Here is a 15,475-nt window from a genome sequence, read left to right on the forward strand (position 1 = left end):
ATTTATTTTTCACTTCTGCACGCGTGACGTCACACCAACGCGCAGACGCACAGGATTTTCACTTGGGAAGTGATCTGTGAAAAATCCCTCGGCCTTTTTTTTAAATCCTCTGTTTGTCGCTTCCCCGATGACGTATCTTTTTTTTTTTCCTCCTCTCCGCCATTTTTTTTTATTCTTTCGATTTTTATTCTCAAGGTCACCGCGTCCGGAATGCTGCACTTTCGCTGGAACTTCGCGGCATGGGGCGCGCTGCACTTTGCATCCCAACACGTGCTCTATCTCCCTGGACACATGACTAATGACAACTGATTAGAGGTGACGCCATTTTTATTGTCTCTTCGGGTTTTTCCGGAGCCACAACACAGGTGTTATCTCGATTTTTTTCCTGTCGCTGGAATTTGGAATTTTGAAAATTTTTGATATTCGATTCTGGTATTTTTTGATGGATTTATTAAATGCAAGTGTCGGAATGAGTTAATGAAGTTTACGTTCATTGGTTTTAATTGGTGAGTGAGGGCCTACCATCTTCCGGTTGATGAGTAATTGATCAGCCGAGCTGGGGATTGAATCGCCCGACAAAAGATCCAGTTACTGGCATCTCCAGAAGCCCAGCGTTAAATTCCCGTGCGAAATCATCCGCGAATAATCCGCGTGAGAATTGATAACAAACCTCCGTAACCATTTGGATTATTGTTTTTCACTCCGCGTTGATCCAGAATTCATATTCATCTATTCGCTGCATAAATTATCGATAGAATGCATGAAGAATTAAATGAGATGTTGACTGACTCTGCAATGAGTGATTTAATTTTCCGGTCTCAACGCGGAGAAAAAAAAATGGACTTGATTTTTCTGAAAGTCACTTCATTAATCACTTAATCCCCTCGATCCAATCAATTTATGAAAATCCAGTAATAATTCAAATGAAAGTGGTCAAGTCCTCCATGAGCAAGACTTCGCGTCCTGTTAAGTTGCAATTAAAATCCGCTTTTAGAATAAAATTACATTTCGATTAGCAAATCAATAAATCTTGTTTCTGAGTTGCAAAATGATTATTTTGTTGCGCGAATGGTGCATTTTTCATTGGTCATTGGCTCCTTCGCGTGATGATTGAACGTCAATCCTTCTATTTCGGTGGTTCATTAAAATAAAATCCCACCACTGACCTGGCCAATACTTCCTGCCAAATGCTCGAGATATTTATGCGATTAACGCACGAAATATCCTCAACAACTCGACTCCACCTCGTCTCCACTCATCGCTAGATTCAAAATCACCAGCCAAGAATAACAATTTTACTTGGCACAGCACAAAGAAATTGTTCAAACATCGTTTTAACGTGCCAGTGGTGCAAACGTACCGTTGCATTCAGCGACAAATTATTATTGTCAATACAAATATTCGCTGTGCAAATTAACAGCATTCAGTTGACGCTAACATCTGACCATCATAAATTTACCTTTTAATTTGACGCAGAATAATTCAGGGTGCGTTTGGTGTCAGTACTTCAACGATTTGACAGGTGAGGCAATTCTTTCGTCGATGCACATCGCACTCGAAATATTCTCTATCCACGACCTTGGGCATGACTTGTGAAGCTGAAGAGGAAATTTGCATTTTCGGTGGGCGCTCAATCGTTATAATTGGACTTGCGCTAATGATGGGCTATTGAGGTGCATCGATCGATCTACAATGGGCTCTGGTATTCTCCTCTGATGCACGAACTACAGGTTTTTGGTGTTTCCGATGCCCCAAGGCCACATCCTCCCCATCTAGACAAGAGAAAAATATATTTTGCTATTATTTACACCGAAAATAACCGGTTGTTTTTATTTCTGGTTTTTTTTTTGCGGAATCGGTTGAAAAAGTGCGGAATTAAACTCGTCGCAAGTGATTTGAAGCGAATTGGAGGCGAAAACACAGGAAATTGCGATTTTCACTCGGTGGAAAATTCAGGATTATATTTATCTGCGGTTTCTTGATGAATTTACTGATTTACTGCTTCCATTAATTCGTTAATTTTATCGGGATATAAATTCTCAAATGTGACTCGCAGAGAAATTCCTAGATTTCTTGAATTTTTGGTTCAAAATAAAAATCTTTGAAAATCCGAGATTTTCGCTAGAAAAATATCGAAAACGCAGTCAATAATTTCTTTGAACTTTCAATCTGTTAAAAATTAAATTATATTTATCACCGAATTTTCTTCAATTGTCAAAATAAATTCGAAATTCGGTAATCGTCTTTAATTACAATTGAATTCAGTTTGATTTTTCATGCAATTAAATTTCGTATGACTTTGTGACTGAAATTCCGCGAAATTTCCAACAATGTAGTATATTCTCGCTTTTTGTGCAACATTCAAATCCATTAGCGCTTTTAGCCCCCAAAAATGCACTTCGCTCTACTATTTCGTTGAGGTGCCAGATCTTCATGGTGACGCACGAGTTCAGCCTTGAACTTCAAGATGTGATAATTCACAGCTGCCTTGGGATCCCTGAATCTTACATCGCTGCAGGCATCTAGACACTATTACTCACACCCAAACGATATTTCATACGCACATGCCGATATCTCCGAATTCACATTCAATAAACGGAGATGCCATCGACCGCCCATTTTCCTCTTCATCATTCGCTCCAAAAAAAATAAATTGCTGAATAATTCAATGTAAACTGGGCATGATTGATGAGAAAATTTCCTGAATTCCCGAAGAAGCTGGTGGTCAGGAAAAAATTCTAGTAACTCCCAGCGCGAATTTTAATTGAAAAGTTCAACAAAAAAATTGAAAAATCGGGTCAGTGATTCCAGTGTGGAAGTCTGACCCAATTTCCAACATTAATCCCTGTGGTATCTCCTCCACTCCGTGACCTTGAACTTGTTGTTTTTTTTTTCACCAGTGATAGCCGACGAATTCTAGATAATAAATTAGGTAGCGTGACAAGTGATTATCGCCGTTCTCGATCAGACATGGGCATTTCGACATTTCCACTCAGTGGAATATTTCTCAATAAGAGTTGAGTGACTCATCAATTAAAATAGTTTGAAAATAAACTGACGATCCTCTCGGAATAGAGAACCACCTCCTGACGTTTTAATTAAAAATTTGATTAATTAATAATGAATCAAATGAAATGTTGTGGAGTGAAATAATTGAAGTAACGGGAAAATTCGGTGAAGTAGGAGAGAAAAAATTTTTTTTTTTAATATTGAGTCGGGCCAGCCAATCATCTGAATTCATTCTCGAAAAATTCTCATGACATTGAGTCATTTTTCCCTGACATTGCCACCAGGTTTCAATCATATCTGAAACTGCCTTCCCACACTCAACATGAGTTAGTGTTAGTTGCACTTTAATCACTGGGACGTGACAGTTTTAACCATGCACTGGTGCAACTCGTGTTAGTCACACGTTGCCAAGTCAATTTTTTTTTTTTTGCCCATCGCTGGATAATTGCCGGCCAAGTCAAGTGATGCAAAATGTTAATTCATCATCGAAGCGTGGGTGATACCTCGGTGAATCGCGTAATATTTATTCGTCTGCATAAATGATGATGACAACTGCACTCGGTACATAATTCCCTCCTATTCCGAAATAATAAAAAAAAAACCCTCCGACTTTCCTCCGACACGACGGAGATGACGTCGTTCTGACGCCCGTTAAACATCCGTCAATATTTTTTCGGACGTTAATCACTCATTAAAAATTTTACACCCAATTTTTAACGACTACAAATCACTCAATATCGGGAAAATATTGCCCACTTTGCCTCTCGAAAGTTCAAATATACATCTCGAAACGTTAAAAACTCATTTTTCCCACTCCGAAAATTTGTTTATCGCCTCCACTTTCTTTTTTTTTTTCACCATTAAAGTTCTGTTTTACGCGCAAGTCCAAAGAGATCGTAAAAAAAAATGCCGTTGAATTTTCATGAGGCCAGAAGCCGTAAAAGTGAGTGCCCAAAAACCTTCGATACACGAGAACATATCGATTGTTAATTCATGTCTTACCTCAGTATCACGCGATATGACTCGCGTTATTTCTTCGTCTACTCTTACATCATTGCCAGAACGAATCTGTGACAAAGTCTCAGGTTTCTCTAACGACTTTTTTCCCCTATCGATCCCCTGGAACTGCCCCTCATGTAATTGTGAGCCCATGGGCTTCCACGAACTGAGAAATAGTAAACTACGCACAACAGTCTCCATTCATCAGTCCCTCGGACTTATTTATTATTTAGAAGTACTTCTGATAAAGTGCATCGAATAACTTTGACTCTGGTTTCATAATATTTTCATTATCTCTTGATGCATAATTACACGCCTGAGGGGATTATCGCCCATCACCGGCTTCATGTCTTCATTGATAAATTATCGGAAGTAGTGGGAGGGAAGGGGTGAGGAATTCCATGAAAAAAAATAAAGGGGATATTTACCTTGAAATATTGTAATTTGAATAATTCACAAATGGGCGATCACGGTTTTGAAAAATCACCCACGACCATGAGATTAATTTGAATTAATTCTGAAAATTTACCGAGATGGAGTAAAATGGTGAGAATAAATCGTCAATTACTGGACAATGGCTCGGCCGTTGAGATATTTTATCGAGGTCGTCCTTTGAAAGAAAATTACTTGAATTTATTTTTCCTGTCCCCTTTTGCGTTGTGCAGAGAATTTAATGGGGGAAGCCAAACTTTCCATGGTAACACGATCGAATAATCCTGCTATCCTGTTATTTGACAGTTGCCGGAACTGTTCCTTCGGTTCGGACTTTTATTTATTCCGGTGTCTCCCTCATGAGTACTTGCCGTCAAATTTTTATTTCATTGGCAATAAAAAATTGAAGAGGTCCGGGGGATTTTTGACAGATAACGGAATTTTCTGCTCTCATTTTTCTCAGTTGATTGGAATTATTGGAAGATGCTGAAATTCCAGAAGGCGACTAAAGAGGATCTCAAGGCTGCTGCTTGCATTGAGAGAAAAAAGCAGATCGAGGAGGCGAGGAAGTCACGGATTTTCAATCCTCGAGTGAGACGCATTGGGGTGAGGTTATCCGAACATATTTGTATTACAAACTTATCATTTCAACGTTCGACTTATCGATTCCACTCGGACTGTCCTTGAGGACTTTGCGATCGTTGAAACTCAACTCTGCAAATAAAACCGCAAAACCTATCCCCTTTTCCCTGACTTCGGAATTTTATCCGATAATTTCCAGTCGATTCCATTGACTTCTGTCGAAATATATAATATATTTTTTTTTTTGAGGGGATGAATGTTGATGATTTAAAAGGGCCGATTGAATGATCCACCTCTCGATAAATCCACAGCGACAATTTCCCCGAAACTCATAAAATGGCAATAAAAAATTTCTGCGCAGATAGATAAAGAGTTCCTGGACAAGCAAATCGCGGAGAAGCAACAGCTGCGTCAGCTGGAGCGAGAAAAAGAGCACCAGCTGGATGAGACACTAGTGCGCAACAGCCAACTTGCGATTATTCTCGAGCAACGAGAGGAAGAGGTGAAACGATAAACTTGCTCTATGGTATTTACATTATTATCATTTATTCCCCGGTCGCGAGGTCACGCCGTCTTCCTCGTATGTTCTACAATCCGTACCGCTTCGTGGATTTTTATAAAAAAAGAAGTTGTATATGAAGAATTACGGGTTTTTTCTTCTGAAAATCTCTTGAAAAAATCGTTTGTTCATGGCTTGAAATAAAAGTAGTGACGTAATTTTTCGTGAGCCCTTTTCCCATTCAGGAGCGGAGAAAATTGAATCAAGAGATCAATAATTACCGACAAGTGTTTCAACGCACCGAGAATCGACGGGAGTTCGATCTTTATGATCCTGATTTATTGAAAAAATCGTCACCTGCGAGAGTGGACGATGATCCTAGGATCGGAGTGGCCTCTGCGCAGAAGTAAGGGCCAAGAGATTTTGGGTTTTGAGGATAAAATGGAATTCGTGTGATATAAAGGTGAATTCTAGATTCGAGGGGGAAGATCCTCATCAGGCAGAGCGTCTGAAGCTCCAGAAGGAGCAGATGCAGGCCTGGCTGATGCAGCAGGTCCATGAGAGAAGATCCATCGAGCATGAGCGAAAAAACGCCGAAGACGCACACCAGGAAGCCGTTCTCTCCCGGGACAAACGAGCCATAATGCTGGACCGCATGGAGATCGAATGCAGGAGACATCTAGAAGAGGCGAACGCTCAATTCAATCGCAAGCTCGTAAATTTCTGAATCTACTAATCATATCGGCTCGTAAAAAAATCAACTTTCGCCCGGATTTTCTAATGATTCAATTAATCGTTCCCGCGAAACCCGAGAGTTTCAAACGACGTTGAAAAGTGGTTTGCTCTGATCATTCAAGGCAGGAGAGCAGGACCAACGTCGTCGCGTTGAGAATTTCCAGGATGAGGAGAACAATCGAGCTGAGATATTTAATCACGTGACAGGTGATTTCCTGATGGAAGCGAAGGTGCAGGCTGGGAGCAGTCTTGGTCCCCATCGGGTTCTTGCTGACCGCTACAAGGGCATGACCTTGGACGAGCTCAAGGCAATATGGGCCGAGCAGTTGCAGCAGATGGATGAAATTCAGGTTGAACGCCGATGGACTGGGACCTGACAAGATTGTCATGTCTGTTCGTATTTTTCAGAGGATGAGGGCGGAGGAGAGGCGAAGAAATGATGAGTGGGACAGGTTGATGGAGGGCAATGCCCGGGCTGGTGAGCAATACCAACGGGAGCTCGATAGAAAGAGATCGTAAGTGATTTTATGTGAACGAATAAGAGAAATGAAAATAATTACTGGAATTAATTGGTATCTTTGAAGACAAATCAGCAGACAAATTGCCGACGAGAACCTTCGACTGGCACACGAGCAGAGGACACGCCAGGAGTATCTTAATCAAAAGGTTTACAAGGAGGAACATATGCCCGAATTTTTCAAGCAATTCAACACCAGCACGCGTTGAGATTGCAGGTGGATTGATTATTATTTAAATAAATGTGACACGTTCTCATTTCGATTCACTATATTTCATTAAAAAATGAGTGCGAATGATTTGAATATGATTTTAATTAATTTTGATCTGTGATTTCACTTACCAGTCGATGATAATTTGCCGCGAATCAATTCGGGGAATCCCGAGTTTTTCGACCACGCGCCCGTTTTTATCCGCAACTCACGTCCTCGTGTCCTTCCTTGTTGACATGATTGGTTCTCTCGATTACTTCCCGTGCCACCGTTTTTAAATATTCTTGTTGAAGACGCCCCACCATTGCGTGTGGCACCCTCTCTCCCTTGGGGTGGGGTACTACAATGCCGGTGGAGTCACTCAAACCCCCAGAACTGAGCCTCTACTTTAGTCAATCCTCTTTGGCTGTACATATCTTATAAATTCATTTTTTACTTAAAAAAAAGAGCTCTCAGTGATTAGAACCAAGAGAAATTGAAAATTAATTATTGCAAAATGTCGAACTTCGGGTTTGGAACGCCGGCAACGACGGCCAACACGAGTTTCACTGGTTTCGGCACCCCAAAGTAAGTATTTGAGGTTATAAATGTCCCTTGCATTTGTTCACATACCAATTAATTATTGAAACAAATTAATAAATTATTCCAAGGCTTACGACTGGCTTTGGCCTAACTGGAACGGCATTTGGAACACCAGCACCAGCTGCTAGTGGGAGTTTGACATTTGGGACTCCCACAGCTACTCCAGCAACAAGTGCACCAGCAGGCAATTTCAGTTTTGGAACTACAGCCACAGCAACCCCTCAGGCTCAAACTGGAGGGTTGTTGGCTAATCCTGGAACTACAGCTGCAACTCCCAGTTTATTTGGGACTCCTGCAGCTACTTCTGCTGCTCCCTTGACTGGTCTAGGATTTGGAACACTCACTAGTGCTGCTACGACTGGCTTTGGAGCCACTCCAAGTGCCACAGGATTTGGAGCAACTCCTGGTGCAACCGCCACAGGGTTCGGAACAACTCCCGGCACAACCGCCACTGGATTTGGAGCAACTCCTGGTGCAACAGTCACTGGATTTGGTGCAACTCCTAGTGCTCCAGCTACTGGAGGACTCAGTTTTGGGGCTCCGACTACGTCAGCTCCTTTGTTCGGTGCCGCACCCACCGGAGGCCTCTTCGGGGCGAAACCTGCAGCCACACTTGCTCCAGTCACAACAACTACTAGTGTAAATAAAGGTCTAGGGGGTCTAGACGTTTCTGTGAGTAATAAAGGACTTTCTCAAGGGAGCAGTAGTCTCACAGCAGCCAAGGAGAATCTTATACCTAATGAAATAACTCAGACCATCGATGCCTTTAAAGAATTTGTTAAGACCCAAAAGAGTCTCAGCTCGGACATAGCTAGAGGTTCGGCAAGACCATTGACCCGATGTGCAGAGGACACAGCCTCTCTCATGGAAATTTTGACAACTCTAGCAGGATCTGTCCAACGGGATCGATCTCTAGTCGATAAATTGAAGCAGGACACTGCAAAAGCCCTCCAAAGCGCTGAAATCGCACAGAGAACCCACGACACTCCTCCTGGCTTACAATATGAAAATAATGCGCCTCTGTTATTCTTCATGGAACTCGCCGAAACATTCGAGCAGGACTTGATGCTTTTCAGATCACAGATTGAAACCACTGAGAGACATATACAGACTATGATGACTCCTAGGACACTTACACCTCAAGGTTTATTTTTTTTTTCACAATTTTATTGTGCTGATTATTCATTAATTACTCCTGCAATTAAATCTTCCTTCAAGTGCTACTATATATTTACCGAAACGGCGTTTAGCCGGTTTAAATTATAATAGAAATTTATTTTTAATTCGTAATGCATGATTTTATTTGGGAGCAGAATTGACCATGGCGATGAAAAAAATTCACGAATCATTGGTGGCTGTAGCTGGTAAATTACAAGGAGTTCATGCAAAAGTCCAGCAGCAGAAGGAGCAGTACCTTAATTTACGAAAGTATATACTTAAGGATAGTACAAATGTTTTTGAGGAGATGAAACCGAATGGAAAAACCAGCAGACATAGCATTGGGAGGGTCACTAGTGGACCCACTCCATTTGGTCCAGGTAAATAATTTTCGGTCTAAAGATTAATTAATTTTATTCAAGTCGATTAATCAATTCCGATTTATTTCAGGAAACAAAAGTTTTCTCTCATCAACTACAATAAACTCAGGAAGACAACCGAGTTACGGATCAGCAAATCCACTCGGTGAGTAAAATTCCTGAAATTATTTCATTGTAAAGTAAAAAAAATTATGTGACTTTATTCACGTGTGTCTGTCGGATTTATCAATACGCCTGTTCCATAAAAGTATCCTCCGTTCAGGTCTTGCGTGGATCTAACGTGAGTTAGATTACACTAACATAATAAAACTGCACAAATTTTCTACTCACTGCTGAACAATTGCATAGAATATCAAATTACCTTGCGCCATTCATCAATCGCTGATTGATTATTATTTTGCTGCAATTGTCTCCACAGTCAGTTCAAGTTTCTACAGTAGTTATTCATTCTCCTCTAGTCCTTCAAACATCAGAGTTACATTATTTTACTATTATTTTGCCTTTCCAGGGGAAAAGTAATCGCTGTTTTGTAGTTATTGAGGTATTTGAAAATTTTTTTTATCTCTGTGTCTGACCCCTGCTGTTTACAATTACAAGGGCTTACGGTCATTCAAAAATCCCATGGGTATTAACTTGTTCTATAATTTGTCGAGCCGACACATAGGGAACGTCACTAATAATAATTTTACATACATGCGAATACTTTCATCAATTGCCTATTAAAAAAAAAATTGAAGAATTGAAAAAAAAAATTCATTGATCAAATGTCCTTTTGTTTCCTTGCTTTTCACCTTGTGGCTGCTCAATTTGTTTTGCTTCACCCACCGCTTAATTCTCATATCTTATTATTCCGACCTCAAAATAGTCTGCACTTTATTTGTCAATAGACCTTCCTCTTCCGTCTCGATTGCTATCTGCAAACTTAAATCATAACACTCACAGCTGCCTATTAAAATAATAATAAATAATATAATTAATTATTGAATAACAATAGTTACCACGTGCAGAGCACATACGAAGGAAAATTATCGGTTCGTATTGTCTGTCACAATAATAAATCATTTGAAAAAAAAATGAGAAAAAAAAATGAGAGCATTGTAATGAGAGAATTTTTTCTCGTGGATGTGTGGATTGCAGCTTGGGGTAATGCAACGCCAGTGCCATCGGCAACAAATATGACAATGAATGCTACGATGAAACCACCAACGGCGAGTTTAAATTTCAATCCACCGTTAAATCTGACCGCACCATTGTCGACGAGCGAAACGAGCTCGAGTTTTCAACTGCAGAAGCCACCAGTTGGTAATAAACGCGGCAAACACTGATACAAGTGTAATGCGCTGAGTTCGATGCATTGATTGATAGATTGGAATCGATCTGATGCGCAAATAGAAAACACATGCCTTGAGAGGAAATTTCATTCGATTTCATTTTGGATGGAATCCTGTGGATTGAATACTGTGAATTATTGTTCTTCCTCTGAGAAGGAATGGACTCACAGGCTCTCGATGATTTTCTCAATTGATTTCATCATTCAGTCGTTGAGATTTTTAAGCCGACGTGGCTAGCAACTGTGGTATATAATTTTTTTTGTGTAATAAAGTGTTTTTTAATTAATCATTGAACATACTTTTGTAACAAAGACGTTTATTCTCGCCGATAAAATACTGAATCAATTATGGTGAACATCATTTTCATATTTTTTTTTTTCGTAGAAAATTCGATTAGAAAAAATTGATTGAGGTGAACGTGATTAGAGTGCACCCACTTGGAGAATTGGAATCAATAGCCTGAATGCATCTTGAATGTATGAACTGGCATTGGTCGCCTGAAAGTGAGAAAATTAATTGATCAATTGATTAATTAGGAGCTCCAAATTATAAACTGAATTCAGAATCAACAACCGTCATAATTGTACGACCAATAAACTGTGTTTTTGATAATTATTTTTTCTATTGGGAAAATATTTTCATTTAAAAGTAATTTTAAATTTAAATAATTTTCAAACAAAACAATAATTGGGTTAGTTACCTCTAGAAATATTGTAGTAATATCCTCGGTATCTTTAGGCTTCCCTTCCCCATTTTTATTCCGTTCATTGAGGCACTTTGAAAATGAGCTCGCAGCAGTGCTAATTTGGCCGGATAATATCTTCGTTAACTGCACAAGAGCATCTGCCTCGGTAACTGTGCTACGACGTTCCTTCACCAGCAAAAGCTCAGCTGTTTTATGAAATCTCTCGACTGAGTAAGCGGTTAATCTTGCCAGTGTCGATATCGCGTTTTGAAACACTTCTTTATCCGTTATACTTGACCCTGGGGTTGACACATCGGTCAGATATTTCCTAGTTTCTTCCCAAATCTGTAAAATAAAATACAATTAAAATTCCCAGTTACAAAAACAGCGGTGACATTAATAACCTCGTTTAATCCTCCATAATGAATGCTAACACCCAGATCAGTACAGGCAGATTTTAACGTCTCCACGGAATTTTCTTCCGCATCATCTTCATCCTCCTCCCCGAGATCACAGAGTTCCTTGACCTCGTCAAGCGTCTCTTGCACTGACATCATTTCGTCAGAGTCCAAAGTAACCAACTTGTGCTCAATCTTAATGCTCATCTGCTTCGACAGCATCTCAAGTGCCTCCAGATGCACAAGGCCCTGAGCGTCATCAAAAAGAATTTCAAATGTTTTAATAATTTGATTGTTCTCGATGGTCTTCTCACTTGACTCTGCCTTCTCTTTCGCTTCTCTGAGAATTTGCGAGAGAATTGGCTTTTCAACTTCATTCTTGAAAAAAGCTCGTTTCTTTTTCAACCCAGGGTCACCCTCTTGAAGGACCTCCATCGTTTTTTTTCCGATGGTCTCCAGAGTACCTAGACCACCTGTAATCACTTTGGTCCCTGTCGTTTCGACTAATCTCGTAATTGAGGAGACTCCCGATATCCAACTTCCCAAGCCAAATCCACTCTGGAATTGACTACCTTCTGGAGTTGAAGGTTTTTCCTCTTTAATCTCATCCACTTCGGCACTCGCGGCAATTTCCTCAGAATCAGGCACCCCCATGCTTTCCTCCAGCATGGACAGACCTTGTGAGACATGATTCGTCAGAGTAGAAACCCCAACACTTGCAGTATTCAACAGCGAAGATCCCCAGCTTCCCCAGCTACCCCATCCTCCCGACTCCTCACTCACGTCCACCAATTTCTCAAGGACTGCCTTGGCATCAGCCTTATCCTCGACCTTCGTCACCTCCTCATCCCCAAAAGTCTCCCACCCATCCACCCCACCCCCTACCGACCCCTGAAATATTTCTTTAAAACTTTTGTTCGACTTGAGCTCCTCAGGAACGTCATCAAACTCTGGCGAGTCCTTGCTCTTCTTGACCCAATTATTCCTCCCCTGACTCTCCTCCTCAAGGATTTTCGTTGCTTCATCATCATCAACCTCCCAGCACTCTTGAATTATCGGAGGCTCCTTCCCAGCCTCAATAGCTCTCCTCTTAATATCCTCAGGAGTAAAAATATCCTCAGGTGGTGGTCTAGGCTTTTCCTCAAATACCTTCACCCCCAATTTTTTCGCTCCCAATCCCATTGGCTTCGTAATTTTTTCCTTTCGCTGTCTCTCAGGCCTCTGATGTCTTCTACTGGAAACATCCTTACTCCCTTTCTCAACAGATAAATTTTCCACCCCAGACACCAACTCCACTACTCCTTCATTAACTGATTCTTTCTTTTTTCCCAATAGTGAATTACCCTTTTGATCACTGTTTTCGATTTTATCGGTTCCACCAGCTTCATCAGAGGTTAAACAGGTACTTACCCTGGAAGAACCTGTGGATTCGTTGATTTCCGCGTTCTTGGGTGGGTGTAGGCCTTTTTCGCGTGTTTTTTTAGAATTCTCCGATTCCCGGAGTTCCTCAGACAAGTTCGTACCCCCTTGAACAGCTGTTTCAGGTATAAATTGTTCAGAAGCCATGTTCGAGTCCCAGGATTTGTTCTCGGAGTCTGAAACACACTGTTCATCATCACTGTCGGAATCGACCACTGAGTTGAAAGATTTTGAAGTGTTTTGGGGTTTTGAGGGTCTTGAATTCTCTCGGAATTCTATTTCTTCGTCTGCACTCTCGAAGTCATCGCTGTCGGAGGTTGCCATTGTCTTTTGGATTGTGATCTGGCAGTTTTGAGCACTTTTTCAATCGAGAATAATCCTCATTTAGGTTCGAGTACGGTTTATGCAGTAATTAGTACACCAATCGGGGAATAATTTTGTGATTACTTTCGTGGTTAGAATTAAATGTTACGATTTTTATTCACTTCGTCACGTCACGTCTTTATTATGTTATGACGTATTACAAACATTCGGATCACGTGGGAGAGACATTCGCTTCCATTCGTTTCCAGGTGGCTGCGCATGCGCAGGTTAACAGGAGTGCATTTTGAATGAAAGATTTTGAAAGACTGATTTTTCAAGAAAAAATTCTGAGTGTATCAAGCACTTGTCAAATTTTTTTGTACGTCACTTCGTTCTGAGTTGAAGAAATTATTTCTCTTTTTTTGTAATTTAATTGATTTTTGGAAAAATTAATTCCCCTCAAATCTCCCCTTTTTTAAAATACAGAGTGCACTGAATTAATAAATTCAGTCTTCAAGGAGAAATTCCCGGAGAAAGAAGAGTTTCGACCTTATTGCAATAAACAATCACGATTATATTATTTTGTTTTATTGAGAAAAATAAATTATAGTGGCTGAGATGATATTGATGCTAGAAATTGTCTATTGATTATACCTTAAAGACTTCTCGTAATAATTCTTAATCTGCAATTTTGCGAGAACAATTTTCCAGTGATGTCTCTCGCTCTCAGAACGTCTAAATTTTGAAAACAAAAAATAGCATAAAATAGACTTTAGAATCTCAAACGACATTCTGTAACATCAATGGTCTCGCAGGTATTCATTAAGGATCATAAAAATGTGAAAATGAAAATTGTGGCTTAAAAAATTTCATCCCACCATAAAGAGCTCCAGGGGTTTATGGGTCTTCAAGGTTTCACCGGTGAAAAGATCAGTCTAGTGTCGTTAAATACCCATGAGTGCTTTCCGATCCAATAATTAACTAATTAATCATTCGCGAAAGGAATTGTGTGTCAATTTTTTCAACAGGAGCTGAGAAAACCCAGAAATTCCCTCAGGATCGCAAATCCTTGCGAGATTAAAAAAAAACTTTTAGGTCGTACAACATTATTATTTTAATTCAACGCTATTATTACTAGAAAATCCTCCAAAAATTCAGTTTTTAAATAATTGCACAATAAAATTGCACAATAAAATTTTGGTTATTCTCGTAAGAGAATGAAATTTCCTCTAGTCGCTTGGGGCTGATTCTGAGGGATTTTGGAGGTAATGAAGGGAATTTGGATTATGGGGAGAGAAGACAGCTGGTGAAACGACAGGTGTTCGACTGTGGAGTTTCCATCGCATTCCGTCCGTCAAAAACCAAATGAAATCTTTGGAGATAATCGGCTTTGCCACCAGTCGCAGACGACTGAGATACCTGAACTTGGAAATTCATCCTTGACCCCTGCAAATGTGTACTGAGACCTGAGTAATGAGGTAAGAAAACTCAATGAAATTCCAAAAACGATACCTCAGACACGCCTTCCTCTCCACCCCATGTAAAAAAAATACTAAACACATATCCTCAATATTTTGTCTATTCCCTATATTTTTCTACATTATAAAAAAAAAAGATTTATGAATAACTCTTATGAGTTTTGAAAAAACATCAGAAAATACAGCGGAAAAAGAAAATTATTTGGAATTGTATTGCATAATTGATTTCTCATTAGAAAATCGTAAATGAGCGTAAAGATATCTTTCTGAAATTAGTAATTAATTCGAAAGGCCACCGGCATCGGACACGAGGCCAAGGAATAAACAACGATTACACGATACTCTCTCATCTCGTAATTTTATCGTTGGCGTGTTACGCATCAGCCATAACAATTACGTCAAACCCTGTCGACACTTTTGCCATGCCACGTGCTCCATCCGTACAGTAAAAATGTTTAGTATACTATTATCGTATTAATTCTCTTGTAATGTACATAAGAGAGAGATTAAATTGAATTCCAATGATCACCTCGTGTTTCAAAACAACACTTCTGCGAATTATCATCGGTATATGATCCCCAGGAACTTCAAAATAGAAATATTCTGATATATCATCATTTTTTCAATCAACCGCTCAATTTCACTCTTTTTCATTTTTGGTAGAGAGTAATAATTGCGGATTGTTATTATATTAAAAATTAATTTCCTCTTGAGTTCTGCAAATTCTGGAATTCTGTCGAGTCAGTTGCATTTGAAT

At 39.9% G+C, this 15,475-nt stretch overlaps 3 protein-coding genes across 4 annotated transcripts; 2 read left to right on the plus strand and 1 right to left on the minus strand.

Annotated features, from left to right (window-relative positions):
- The first annotated feature begins 3,438 nt into the window (after positions 1 to 3,438).
- On the plus strand, positions 3,439 to 7,358 carry LOC105263228 (RIB43A-like with coiled-coils protein 2). Its single transcript, XM_011299287.1, has 9 exons — positions 3,439 to 3,570; positions 4,904 to 5,046; positions 5,384 to 5,524; positions 5,767 to 5,927; positions 5,996 to 6,236; positions 6,379 to 6,606; positions 6,665 to 6,771; positions 6,841 to 6,990; positions 7,119 to 7,358. The coding sequence occupies exons 1-8, from the start codon at positions 3,549 to 3,551 to the stop codon at positions 6,980 to 6,982; spliced, it is 1,185 nt and encodes a 394-aa protein (XP_011297589.1). The 5' UTR covers positions 3,439 to 3,548; the 3' UTR covers positions 6,983 to 6,990; positions 7,119 to 7,358.
- A 4-nt stretch (positions 7,359 to 7,362) lies between these two features.
- LOC105263233 (nuclear pore complex protein Nup58) lies at positions 7,363 to 10,721 on the plus strand. 2 transcript variants are annotated; one of them, XM_011299300.1, is made up of 6 exons: positions 7,363 to 7,551; positions 7,635 to 8,710; positions 8,880 to 9,104; positions 9,175 to 9,249; positions 9,613 to 9,645; positions 10,242 to 10,324. In XM_011299300.1, the coding sequence occupies exons 1-5, from the start codon at positions 7,481 to 7,483 to the stop codon at positions 9,621 to 9,623; spliced, it is 1,458 nt and encodes a 485-aa protein (XP_011297602.1). In that variant the 5' UTR covers positions 7,363 to 7,480; the 3' UTR covers positions 9,624 to 9,645; positions 10,242 to 10,324. The 2 variants fall into 2 exon arrangements, with proteins under 2 accessions (XP_011297602.1, XP_011297601.1); XM_011299299.1 differs by lacking the exon at positions 9,613 to 9,645 and having other exon boundaries at positions 10,242 to 10,721.
- Positions 10,722 to 10,734: 13 nt separating this feature from the next.
- Positions 10,735 to 13,459, minus strand: LOC105263234 (protein FAM114A2). Its single transcript, XM_011299301.1, has 3 exons — positions 11,525 to 13,459; positions 11,136 to 11,465; positions 10,735 to 10,932 (listed from the first exon to the last, which is right to left on the minus strand). Exons 1-3 carry the CDS (start codon positions 13,259 to 13,261, stop codon positions 10,858 to 10,860), a joined length of 2,142 nt encoding a protein of 713 aa, XP_011297603.1. The 5' UTR covers positions 13,262 to 13,459; the 3' UTR covers positions 10,735 to 10,857.
- Between the last annotated feature and the right edge of the window lie 2,016 nt (positions 13,460 to 15,475).

The sequence above is a fragment of the Fopius arisanus genome, unplaced genomic scaffold, assembly GCF_000806365.1.
Source record: "Fopius arisanus strain USDA-PBARC FA_bdor unplaced genomic scaffold, ASM80636v1 scaffold00014, whole genome shotgun sequence".
NCBI lineage: Eukaryota > Metazoa > Arthropoda > Insecta > Hymenoptera > Braconidae > Fopius > Fopius arisanus.